The sequence below is a fragment of the Epinephelus fuscoguttatus genome, linkage group LG3 (assembly GCF_011397635.1).
Source record: "Epinephelus fuscoguttatus linkage group LG3, E.fuscoguttatus.final_Chr_v1".
In the NCBI taxonomy this organism is placed as follows: domain Eukaryota; kingdom Metazoa; phylum Chordata; class Actinopteri; order Perciformes; family Serranidae; genus Epinephelus; species Epinephelus fuscoguttatus.
In genome coordinates, this window is record NC_064754.1 from 40,963,779 (window position 1) to 40,977,139 (window position 13,361).

The 13,361-nt window shown below is 39.9% G+C and overlaps 1 protein-coding gene across 1 annotated transcript; it reads left to right on the plus strand.

Moving 5' to 3' along the window:
* The first annotated feature begins 189 nt into the window (after positions 1 to 189).
* On the plus strand, positions 190 to 13,219 carry pgm2 (phosphoglucomutase 2). The gene is made up of 13 exons (XM_049572687.1): positions 190 to 423; positions 1,582 to 1,749; positions 1,995 to 2,186; positions 4,005 to 4,088; positions 4,673 to 4,866; positions 5,134 to 5,323; positions 5,417 to 5,514; positions 7,408 to 7,588; positions 8,064 to 8,157; positions 9,541 to 9,670; positions 9,759 to 9,951; positions 10,588 to 10,721; positions 11,462 to 13,219. The coding sequence occupies exons 1-13, from the start codon at positions 349 to 351 to the stop codon at positions 11,562 to 11,564; spliced, it is 1,836 nt and encodes a 611-aa protein (XP_049428644.1). The 5' UTR covers positions 190 to 348; the 3' UTR covers positions 11,565 to 13,219.
* Positions 13,220 to 13,361: the final 142 nt, after the last annotated feature.

The window sequence follows — 13,361 nt, forward strand, 5'->3', positions numbered from 1 at the left end:
AAGAAAAAAAATAGTAATAGTAGTAGTTAAAAGATTAAATGTACTCCATTAACTTCAACCACAGAGATGTTGCTGTACTCAGGCTACGTTTCCACTTGTTGAAACAGTCAGTGACGCCCTCATACTTAGTTTTCCGTAATTACCACATTTGCGGCTACCCGTGAAGGCAACAGATGAGAAACTCGTGACGCATTACGTCGCTCCGCCCCGCACTGTGGACAGTCAAGTGGCTATATCCACAGCAGCACTTCTCTTACAGTGTTGTAAAAAGCTTCAGGGTGAGAGTATTCGCCTCATATGACCATAGTTAGTGAGCTGGACAAAGTCTTGACTCGGTAAAGAAGGGAAATGGAGAACGGTGTGTCCATAACCGGTGACACCACTGTGGACCAGGCTGTGAAGCAGTGGCTGCAGTATGACAAGGTAAGCTGTCAGCTAGCGAGCTAGCTTAATGTGCTGTGGCGGTCCCCACTGTAGTCTGTGAGCTTGTTACCTGGCGTTATATAAGTGATTGAATGTTGGGTCAGACCATGACTGCAGTGATTTTAACGGTGTGTAGCGTGACAAATTACATGGTCTTTTCTCATTACACTTCCAGGGAAAATATAAAATGCAGACCTGTAAAATAAAGCATTACCTTCTTGTATCAATATCAGTTTATGTTATTTACCATTAAAGACAGTCCTGATAGTTTGTGCTGTGAATACATTAAACAAATATAAAATTTTAATACGCCACATTTCCTCTTTGTCATTGCTGTCGTAATCAAAATGACTGCTCTTCCTACACACAGACCGGCACACTGGTCCTTAGTAATTTCACAGGAAAAAAGATCACGCAGTATTAAAGCGAACACAGATGTGTTACCCCTCTGTTGTGCATCCGGCCAACTGACCGACACAAACCAAGTCATTCACGGTCTTAAAACGACAGGGGATGCCACCAATCAGGTCACACTGGAAAAGGGTCCACGGATCATTAGTCTTAGTATAATTGGGTTATGGCAGTTTGCTCAGTGGGCTATTTAAGTAGGAAGCATCATATGGACCCACTTGCTGTATTTACGGTTGTCATTTGTAGCCAGACTATTTCTCTAGTCATGTATTCACAACAAAATGCACCGCAGTTGATTAAAAAATACCTGGATTTTGCTTGTAAGTCACTCAGGAGGACAAATATCAGCACTGTCTGTCACTAGTCTGAGTTAGAGTTAAAACAGTCAATCAGTGAGTTGACTGACATAAAATAAAATATTTTCATGTCACTTAAAGCAGCTTTATAATGGCAACAGAATAATAACAACATTTCTGCCATTCAGCTACATTTCAGCAGTAGTCATGGCCACAGATGTGTGATAGTGGTAAAAGTAAAACAACTCAAACTTCATAGCGAATGCAAAACAAACCACTTGGCAGCACTAGGAAGTTACATAAACTGAAGACTAAAACTGGATTTCTAAATGTTAGATTAGACTTTCCTAACCTGATCTCTATTTGTAACCTCTGCATTACAGTTTTTTAATAAATTTATGTAAATGTTGGATTTACTCCTTTTAAAATGTGGGCATGTTTTCTTTTGCAGAACCCGAAGACAGTGTCTATGGTGAAGGACCTGCTGAAAGAAGGAGCGGTGGAGGCTCTGAAGAAATGTTTCTCCTCCAGGATGGAGTTTGGTACAGCAGGTCTGAGAGCAGCCATGGGCCCTGGCACATCCTGTATGAATGACCTCACTATCATCCAGACCACACAGGTTGGTTAACAGATCAACTCGGACCACAAGTAAGGTCACATGCAACACCAGACATACACAGTATGGAGTCTGCTTTTTGAAAAAGATGAGACACTTGTGGTTGACTGCGTGGCTCACATGCCACCATTTTGTTACGAATCATTGTAGGATCTCAGTGCAGCTTCTTTTCTCAACGACTTCTTGTAGCCGTTGTTAATGTTGTCCACTGCAAATTAAACCAAAGCTTTATCTTTTCCTCCTCACAGGGTTTCTGTCACTACCTGGAGGAGAGTTTTGATAACCTAAAGGAGCGAGGGGTGGTGATTGGGTATGACGCCCGCGCCCACCCTCCCAGCGGGGGCAGCAGCAAGCGCTTTGCCAGCCTGGCTGCAGCTGTGTTCATCAGCCGAGGGGTTCCTGTCCACCTCTTCTCCGACATCACCCCTACTCCCTTTGTGGTAATTACTTGAACTTCTGTAATTTCCTCATTTGGGTTTTTTGACATTGCAGTCACAGTCACAGATGATGTTATACCTTAAAACAGAAGTACTATATCACTACTTACTATTACATTTTAAACATGCTTAATATCATATTTGTAGAATAGGTGTATGGTAGAAACCACATTCTTATGTCTGGTGTCAGGTTTGTTGGTGGAGCAAGTGACAGTGGGAAAGAAGCGACAGGGCAAATTCCATTCAAAAAGTACACTTCTCCTCTGTGTACTGCAGGTTGCATAACACACAGGATTCACCACATTATACTCAGTTTAAAACTTGTGAACATTCACATGATTTCGTGCCTGTGCTTACATGGATAAAACCATACAAGATGTCCTTAATGCAGTCCAGACAAAGATCTGATATTGACACCAGGTGCCAATACTGTTGTGATATTAAACTTTGAGACAATACAAGTATTAAAAGAATGACACTCGATACCTATTTCAATACCATGGCAAAATAAGAAAAAAAATTAAGCATTCAAAATATAATAAATATGTATTTCTAACAACCTGCATGCAGTGCTGCAACAGAAAAAGTCACTTAACACATGCCTCCAAACATGTGATTGGTTGTTTGCTGGAGAGAATGCTAAAACAGCTGCAGGTTGAGGACCAGTTGATTTTCTTGCCTGTTATTTCATCTGTGCAGCCTTGGGTTGGAAAACTAATTGTAGACCTGTTTTGTTTTTTGTCTTTTTACATTTGGTACATTCGATACTATTAAATGTACAATTATCGGAGGTAGTATTATTTTAAACACATGGTATGGAAAAAGGAAGAGAGTATCAATCCTTTTGACATCCTTACCCAAATTATAATATAAATTGGGGTGGACACATCCTCCCAATACTTCAATAAGCCCCCCCACTATATTGATAACAATAAATTTAAATAAAATTGTTTTGCTATGCTATGTGGATCATCTGTTATGCGCTACATGTGTAATTTATGTAGGTATTGTATCTTGCAGTAGTACCTTTCATTTATGCATATTCCTACAGTATAGTGTATAGCTGTACTTTCTTATGATAATATAGTAGGAAAAAAGTTTTCAATCTTTGCAAATCCCAACCCAAAGACTTTATCTGCCTTCCCTTTGATGGTGGTGACATAACTTTTTAGGTGTGAATGTGTGCAGCAGCTTATTTTGAGGGGCAACTTTAAACAAAGAATGACCCATAGACACAAACTATAAAAAATCCAATCTGAGGCGACCTAGGATGACTGTCAGCCTCTTTCATCACTCTCACTACTCATTATGATGATGAAATTGTGGAAACAGAGAGTAAGACACTTCACATTGGTCTTTTTTTCTTTTACAACACACAGTTTGTAAAACAGTCGACCAGTTTATACTTTAGTTTCACTGACTTTTACCTAGATTTTATGTCCTTGTGCACGTTTTCCTCAAAGAAGACATTAATTAAAGTTTATAGTAAATAAGTAGGTTTGTTTATGGTAGAGGATGTCTGTGGGAAGCATAGGAAGGGATATGCTTCTTCTAACAGAAAGAAAAAAGAAAAATGCTGAGTGTTACTCTCCTCAGTCTCTCAAAGTGATGTTAGCTAGTGGACAGAAATTTTCTAAACACTAAAGTTATTTTACACAAGGACCACCCTGCCTCCATTCCAGCCTGCAGCAAAAACAGATTAAACATTTTTTTTGTATTTTTTTCTCTCACATTGTGTGCTTGCTGTATACTGTATATTACAGTCCGTATGATCTTTGAGTGTATTGGAAAAGTGACTTACTTCTCTTCTGCTCCCTGCAGCCTTTCACAGTGTCACACCTGGGTCTGTGTGCTGGTATCATGGTGACCGCCTCTCACAACCCCAAACAAGACAATGGCTACAAGGTAACAGCTTTCACTTATTTACTGATTAAGTTAATTGTTTGTTGTTTATTTATTTAGTTGTTGTTTTTTGGCTCTGGCCCTGATTCCTAATTGAAAACTAGGGATTTTATATTGTTATTGTTATTTTGATGAGGTTGTTTGATTTGTTAGATTGTGTTCGGTGTAGAGCTGGAAAAATCTGTCAATTAATCGATTAGTTAATCAACACAAAATTAAGCCCCAACTATATTGAGAATTCTTGAATCACTTTAGACATTTTACAGCAAACATTTCCTGGTTTCAGCTTCTCAAATGTAAGTTCTTGTTATCTTTATCTTATAGGTCGTATCAGTGAGCTGAGTTTGGTTTTTGACTGTTCAAACCAAACAAAACAATCCAAACAAGCAATTTGAGTATGTCACATTTTGACAGCTGTTGGGAAATTATGATGGGCATTTTAGATCATTTCCTGACATTAAATAGAAAAAAGTAACATCAATAAAAAATAGATAAAAGAAAAATTAACAGATTTGATCAAAATAACAGTTTGTTACAGTCCTAATTTATTCTCATATCTGTTTTTTGCTGTTTTGTCTGTGTCGCAGGTGTATTGGGAGAACGGAGCTCAGATTGTGTCCCCTCATGACAAAGGTATCGCCAAGGCCATAGAGGAGAACCTGGAGCCCTGGCCTGAGTCCTGGAACACTGAGGAGGCCCTGAAGAGCTCCTTGCTCAAAGATCCGTACCAGGACATCCACACACAATACTTCAAAGCCATCCAGAAACACTGTCATCACAGGTGCTCCATAGATAATTACCTACTGAGCAGCAAATACCTTTTAAATCACCTGGGGAAGGCATGACATACATCTAAATAAACTATGTTCCATTGTTGATTATAATCATTATGTGTCGCTGGTTAACATTTGAAATGCATGCATGAGATGCCAATAAAGGACATACTAGGACACACACACAATACTGCAGAGATGAAATGAGGAAAATAAGGACACATGGAAATTCAAAGAAGAAAAGCAAATTTTGACTCTAGCTTCCTTCTTCACAGGGACATAAACAAAAGTTCAGAGGTGAAAATTGTGCACACATCTGTGCACGGTGTCGGTCACACATTTGTCCAGTCAGCTTTCAAGGCCTTTGAGCTTCACCCTCCATATGCTGTAGAGGAACAGAAAGAGCCAGACCCTGAATTCCCCACTGTCAAATATCCTAATCCTGAGGAAGGAGAGGGAGTCCTGGTATGTTCTTAACTTTCACATTCATTCATCTCATGCTGTCATATATGGATAGTGTGTTTAGGTGTAATGTGTTTGTGTGTGTGTGTTTTGCAGACACTGTCGTTTGCACTGGCAGAGAAGGAGGGGGCCACTGTTGTGTTTGCAAATGACCCTGATGCTGATCGACTGGCCATTGCTGAGAAGCAGGAGAGGTCTGTTTGTGCCCAATAAATGTGTTGTTATGTTTTTATGATTACTGATGATGTTAACAGCGTTCAATTGAATGATAGACCATGGATTGTTCCTTGTAATGTTTTTCTCCGTCCGCATTGTCACAAGATAAGTTGATTTGATCTGCCTGAAGGTATTCATCAGATACAAAATTATCTAGGGTCAATTGACGGCCAAGGACAATATGAGTGATAACAGAATCCTTTTGCCACCTCACAAGATGTAAACTTCTAAACCCTCAGATCTAAATCATACAGAAACTTTACTTGATGATAGAAACAGGCCAAGAAGAGTATGCATGGAAGTTAATTTTGGCCTTCTAGAACTACCCACCCTTATAAATGTTGCATGCAAGTGCCAATGTGAAAATTATCTTGGTATATGTTCTGTATATGTTATATATATATTATTGTGACTGAATAAGAGGAGCGTCTTAGCATTAAAATAATATAATGTATAAAAAACCTAAGGGCAGAGATGAGAGTAAACTTTATTGTCCCTGTGGGGAACTTTGTCTTGGGCACAATGCTACAGTCAGTTACTTCACATAAAAAACATCAACATCATGAAAATGTAGAATGGTAAAAATGTCTTTAAAACAATAAATATGCAGTTACCTCTTTAATCTGTTTATATTTTTGCCAACAAAACATGCTTTATCCTCATTCCACCTTACACATTACAAGTGCAAGCATTTCTCAATCCTTTGCAAAAGAGTTTCAAAATCAGGGAAATGTTGTAAATCTTTGTCTTGAGTTGATGAGGTATGTTATTGGGAAATGGGTTCATCATGAAATTGAATCAGAAGCAGGGCCGTAGCCAGGAAATTTAGAAATAACTAGCCACAGAAAACTACCGCTGGGTATTGGTACCCTATACTTTTAATGTATCGACTGAAATTAACCAATACCAAGTAGTATCCAAATGTCTAGTCACCTGATAAGTTGCATTCGATCCTTTTTGTGCCTCTCTCCTCCTGGCGAATGGTTAGTTGAGCATCTGTCTAGTTGGCGCAAGCTAACACAGTAGCAGTGGCTAATATCCAACACCGAGTGTTAAACCGTCTCAGCAAACTCACACCAACACCGAACTGGCTTGACTTCCTCATTAAACCCGTTAATAATAGTTAGGTGAGGTTAACCGTGTGATGCTAACAATTAGCCCTATCACTGTGTGTGTATGTGGGCAAACTCTTGCAAGTGTCCCCACAAGTGTGAGTTCACACTCCCATAGCAGCAGCTAAGACCCATACAGTACATTGTGTTGAGAGGCCATGAAAACATTCAAAAGTATGGCTGTACTACACGCTACGCCATTGGAATTATGGGTAATACATTAAGTATGCTATTGGTATCAGTATTCCCTTAAGGCTGGTGGTATAGATACAGGTATCTTTAATTTTTAACGGTACATAGCCCCACCAAAAACACTGTGAAATGTATTTTTATAAATGTATAAATATTTTGTTTGTTTTTCACATTTCATTTTTCATTTAACTGTTCAATAATATGTTCTGCAAGTTTTTAATATCCCTATAATCATTGTTGTAATTCTGTTCAAAGCCTTCTCTGCACTGCCAAGCATATACAAAAAAAAATACTGATTCCACTTTTTTTTTTTTTTTGGATGAAATTGAATCGAATTTGTTTTTGCCAGAAACAGCCAACTTTTAAATATGTTGAGTCCAAAAATATCAGACGCATCCTTAAAAAAAACGGAATGCGTAAATTTTTTGCAAACTCCTTCTCACGCCTCAAATCATCTGAACCAATATCGAGGAAATGCTTTTAACATCATAGACTCGAGATATTTAAGGTTATGTTTGTTTGCATGCCTGCACATCCATTATCTTTCTCTCTCTCTCTTTGTGTCAGTGGACAGTGGCGAGTGTTCAGCGGTAATGAGTTGGGAGCGTTGCTCGGCTGGTGGATGTTCCGCTGCTGGAAACAGCAGAACTCTGACGCTGCTGCTGTGAAAAACCTCTACATGCTGTCGAGCACTGTTTCATCCAAGATACTGCATGCCATCGCTCTCAAGGAAGGCTTCCACTTTGAGGTAATGCAGTCAAGATCAAGGCCTAGAAATGTGAAACTTGGGAGCAGCAAGGCATTGAATGCAAAAAGTGACCTGACCTGATCAGTAAGTCCTCATGCATCCAAAAGTTGTCACGTTAACTACCACAAGAAGACCATGAGGAGAAGTTAAGATAAGAGAGAGATGTTTCTTATAGGGTTCCCATGGTTGCTCACCTGGTGGGGCGTTTACCTTTAATCCTGAGTCCTTACAGCAGCTGCCCAGGTTTAGTCTGGCCCACTGCTGCATGTTCACCCCCCTCTGTCCCTTTCCATATCTCTCTGTCACGAGCCATGAAGCTTGAAAAATGCCAAAAAGAAAATGTGGCTAATAGATATTCACAGTACAATTAAATGCACCCTATTATTGGTAGGCTTCATCACTGTCACTACCAAATGTTGCTGGAGTTAATATTTCAAACCACACTTGACGGTTACTGTCGCCACTGTTTGAACAGGAGACACTGACGGGGTTCAAGTGGATGGGAAACAGAGCCAGAGACCTTTTGGACCAGGGCAAGACCGTTCTGTTTGCCTTTGAGGAGGCCATAGGTATGCACGCACGCACGCACGCACACACACACACACAAACCACACATAATGTTGTCCACAGGCATAATTATAGGAAAGTGGTTCTGATAAGTTCTCAATGGCATCACATTGTAGCGGGCCTTTGTAAAGATCTCCAAAATATCACGAGTTCAGTTGATTTGATTTGCCTAAAAGTGTTCATGTGATGTAACTTTATCTACTAGGATCAGTTGAGGACCAAGGACAACTTCAGCTGTCTTTGGCCCTCAACTGATCTTGTGAGCTGGCAGTCCTTTTGCCTGCTCACGAGATCTAAACTGGGGTGAAGGCCATTGAGAAACCTTACTTTATGATAGAAACCTGCCAAAAAGAGTAAGCATGGAAGTAAATAATGGCCTTCTCAAACTACTCTACCTACCTTATACCATACCCTGTGTAAGAGTTGCATGCATGTGCCAAAAGGACAGTTTTATTACCTTGGTATCATATTATTGTGATTAAATTAGAGGAAAATCTTGGCATAAAAATCATACAATGTATGAAAAAAACTTCACATTTTGTTATCACTAAAGCACTTTTTCCTTTAAAGTAATTTTCCTTAAAATGTATAGAATGCTAAAGATTCTTCAGAACAATAAACATGGAGAATCCTCAGTAATCTGTCTTTATGTCTCTGCCAACTACACATGCTTTGTCCTAACTCTATTGTGCCAAATGTGTCTTTACCAAGCAGACACATTCGGGGCTAAAAAAAAAATAAAAAATGAAGCCATTGCAGAAGTGCTAAAACCTGCAGTTTATCCAATGGCCACTTGAGGTTGGCTCCAAAAGCGAGTCAGTCCCCATATTTATGTATTTAGTTTTTATTTGATAGGGACGATGTAATTTAACAAAGTTCCAATGCACAGTATGGGAAGTGTTGCACATCGTACAACATTGATGTGCTATTTTCAGAGCCAAAAGCCCAAACCTCTTTAACTTCTTCAGATGCTTCCTTTGTGGCTTCCTGTCTGACAGCTGTTATTCTAACCATGTTGTGCAGTCTTGGTTCCTTGTTATGTGGTTACATCAATTATTAAAAGCAGAGAAAGCATGAAAATGTCAGACATGTCAACTGAGGACAGTGGTCTTGGTCAGTTAGCAGTCAAACACCATGCACTGGGTTAAAGGTTGTTTTAGGTGAATATGCCAGAGGTTCACTCAAACACACACACACACACACACACACACACACACATACAGCATCACATACTTTGGAGCTTTCCCATGTAACATGATTACGATGCTGTAATTGGAATCACATGCCTTTTCACGCACTGTTAGTAAAAGAAGCAAGTGACCTACAGCAGTTGGAGGTTTATGCATACCGGGGATGAACTCTGTACGTGTGTGTGTGTGTTGCAGGGTATATGTGTAGTCCCTCTGTATTGGACAAGGATGGAGTGAGTGCCGCAGCCATAGCAGGAGAGATGGTTTCTTATCTGGCCACGAAAAACACAAGCCTTTCTCAACAACTCACTTCCATCTATACAGAGTAAGACTACTCATATTTTCTTTTACTAAGATATACAAATTGAAACTGCAGACTCTTAACTCTGTCTCTATCTCCTCCTTATTGTCAGGTACGGCTACCACATCACTAAGAACTCCTATTTCATCTGCCATGACCAGGATGTGATCCGCAGCTTGTTTGAGCGCCTGCGCAACTTCAGCGACCAGAAAGACTCGTATCCCACTGAATGCGGTCGCTTCTCCATCTCTGCTGTACGAGACTTGACCACCGGCTACGACAGCAACCAGCCTGGTAACAAGGCTGTAAGTGCACACATGGACACCTACATTCATTCAGAGCAGGACAAAGCTCTGGCATTTACTATGTTTTTACTTTGACCTGCAGTTTTGTCTAATGTTGATGTACAGCACAGATGTTACATTGTCTGCCAATAGTTATAACCGTTTTAAGTCATAACCATGAAATTATGGTTGGAAACATGACTCCAAATGAATACTCATGTCTGCTGGATGTGTATTAACTGAAAGGTGATGATACTGTATGTCAGTGTTCACAACAACTTCTCCTTCTACAACAAGTAAGTTGTTGTAGACAGGACAGTTAGTGCTGCAGTAGATGCAAAAATATACACAGAAACTTAACGTGAGCTATAGTCTCGTACGGTATGAAACTATATGTGTATATGGAGAATTTCCCTCCAGAATCAGAATAAGGTGTATTGCCGAGTTGGTTTTCACTTACAAGGAATTTGCCTTGGTATGTGATGCATACAGTAGAGGAAATAAAAATAAAGGGAAAGCCCTGCAAAAGTCAAGAATATGAATATAGAATGCAACATGTCCAATAAAAACATGAAACAGATACCTAACAAACAGAACTTCCTTTTGGATCTTGGTTTTCTATCTATCCATCCATCACTTCTTCTTCTCGTGTCCCAGGTTCTTCCCACCTCCAGGTCCAGTCAGATGATCACCTTTACCTTCTCCAATGGGGGTGTGGCCACCATGAGGACCAGCGGCACCGAGCCAAAAATCAAATACTATACTGAACTCTGTGCTGCTCCTGGTAACAGGTAGGTCACTACAGAGACTATTAGGTTGTACCACGAAGCGAGATTAGTGGGTTAGCAAGGTATGTTGAGTCTAAACCCGGGTTTTCCATTCTACAAAGCTGGTTCTCTGGCTAGACCTGGCTAGATTGCCATGGTAACTCATGCTGCAGACCAAACCTGGTTGTGACCAACTGTTTGTTCAGAGGTTTGGCTTGAAATTTGCTGAAAGGCTTCTTTCACAGCTCCTTTGAGTAGTGTCACTTTACAGTAAATGAGTCATACAGATTTTCAGCTGAGGGAGTATGTTATACATGCACTTTATCCAACTTGTTCATTACATAAATGCCACTGAAAAACATTTTTGTTGTTTCTGTTTATTACAGGAGAAAATAAAGTACATCAGTGATGCAGAAAATAATAATCTTACAATTTCCTACGGTAAAATCCAAGTCGATGGATTTCCGTATCTTGTTTTGTCCAACTTAAAGAGATTCAGTTTACAATGACAAACAGGGAAAGGCAGCACACCCTCACCTTGGAGTAGCCACAACAAAGAATTGCTAAATTCTTTGCTTGATAAATCACTCTAACAATTTAAACAAGTGTCAGATTAACAAAATAGTTGCCAGGTATTTTTCTGTGGGCAAGCTAATAATTTTAGCTCTAAATGTCGTAACTGTGAATGTCAACCTCATTTATTTCAACAGCTACTTCATTGTCATCTTTTGTTGACCCCTTTGACTCTTTGGGTCTCTCAACAGTGATTTGAATCATCTGAAGAAGGAGCTGGATGACTTGGTCGATGCCATTGTTGAGAACTTCTTCGAGCCAGAGAAGAATAAACTGCAGCCAAAGCCGGAGTAGCACTGATAGACATGCATTCACATACAGGACCAGTTGTTACTAATATCTCCGACCAGCTTTTCACACAATGTCTTAATTACTCCAGAAGGGATTCTTGATTTAACACGAGCTTGGCTTTGATAAACAGTCATTTTAATGACAGATTTACCAATCTGTTTTCTGCCAGTTGGACCAGGGATACTTTTACCTACTGATGAATCTGTCTTTATTTTAAAGGAACTGTTCACCCTAAAATCAAAAAATACATATTTTTTTCTGTAGTCTAGATTGTTTGGCATGAGTAGCGGAGTGTTGAAGATATCGGCCATTGACTTGTCTGCCTTCACTCCAATATGATAAAACTAGATGGCACTCAGCTTGTGGTGCTCAAAGTGCCAAAAAAAGTATGTTTGAAAAACTCAACAGCAGTGTCTCTTTCCACAAATTATGACCTGGTTACTCAATATAATCCACAGACTAGTGTATACCCTGGACAAGTTGCCACACTATCACAGGGCTGACAGGCAACAATACAGGCAGTTTAGAGTAAACCTAGAAAACCCACGCTGATGCAGACAGAACATGCAAACTCCACACAGAAGCCCCCCCCCCCCCTGCTGTGAGGCAACAACCACTGCAGCAGAAAAAAAATATTTCCTACATGAAACTGCTCTTGAGTAAGCTGGTCATGATTCCTGGAAAGAGATATTGCTGTTGAGTTTTTCAAATGTTTTTTTTTTTTTTTTGGGCACTTTGAGCACAACAAGCCGGGTGCTATCTAGTTCCATTGTATACAAGACAAGGCAGACATCTTTACAGCCATTATCTCCAACACTCTGTGACTTGCACCAGAATAATCTCTAAGGACAAATCACACTACATGTGAAAAATATGTATTTTTGATTTGGGGGTGAACTGTCCCTATAATCATCTGCAGGGTATATGACAACCTCAAACCTCCACTTTGAGTTTGTTTAGCCATCCTTGTGTTTTTGGGTTTTACATCCTGCAGTTACATTATATCACCGCTCAGTATTTTGGGATTGAGTTAACCTCAGTGCCAGAGACTTGAAACCACAAATGTAAAATGTTCACCATCCTTCAATCACAGGCGTTCCTGATGTTTCACTGTGGTGTACAGATGCACACATTGCTCTGAATTTACCAATTATGCATTCCACACTGCTTCAGTATCAACTGCAAGGCCGCAGATACAAAGAGTTATACAAGTGAGTGTAAATGGGAAGTGCTCAAAATGATCTTGTAACTTTATTGAATGTTGTAAACTGTTGTTAAACTTTGGATGTGTAATATCTGAGACAACAGTAAGGTTTGACACTGAAAGTGAGAGTTGAATATATTTTTAAGTTTAACACGCTGTCATTCCACTGTTTGTAAAATGACCAAACCTAAGAGCTTAGAGCACCACCAAGTGGAGATATTGTACATTAATATTTCAAACGCACCCACTGCTCGTTACTTGATGTGAATAGTTAACGCTCAAGGGGACTCTGGACTCCACAAGGTTAAATCTGTAACTAAGACCCTGTAACTTCTCAGTATTTAAGTCATGTGAAATGTGCAGTTCGCAGCTCACCTTTCCTCATGTGCCTCCTATTCCAAGATGCTGTGCTTAATATACATTATAACTCAATAAAGAAACGTTCCTAACAGTGTATGTGGAGACAAATGTCAAGGGATGAAGCGCGCGCGCGCGCGCGCACACACACACACACACACACACACACACACACACACACACACACGCAACAGTACGTGCGGGCACGTCGCCCTTCCATCCCCCGGCAGCGCATGCAT

Coding starts and splice junctions, on each gene's coding strand:
- pgm2 (XM_049572687.1), top strand. CDS start 349: ATGGAGAACGGTGTGTCCATAACCGGTGACACCACTGTGGACCAGGCT. Junction 4,089..4,672: donor AACAAGACAATGGCTACAAG/GTAACAGCTTTC, acceptor TCTGTGTCGCAG/GTGTATTGGGAGAACGGAGC. Junction 8,158..9,540: donor TGCCTTTGAGGAGGCCATAG/GTATGCACGCAC, acceptor TGTGTGTTGCAG/GGTATATGTGTAGTCCCTCT.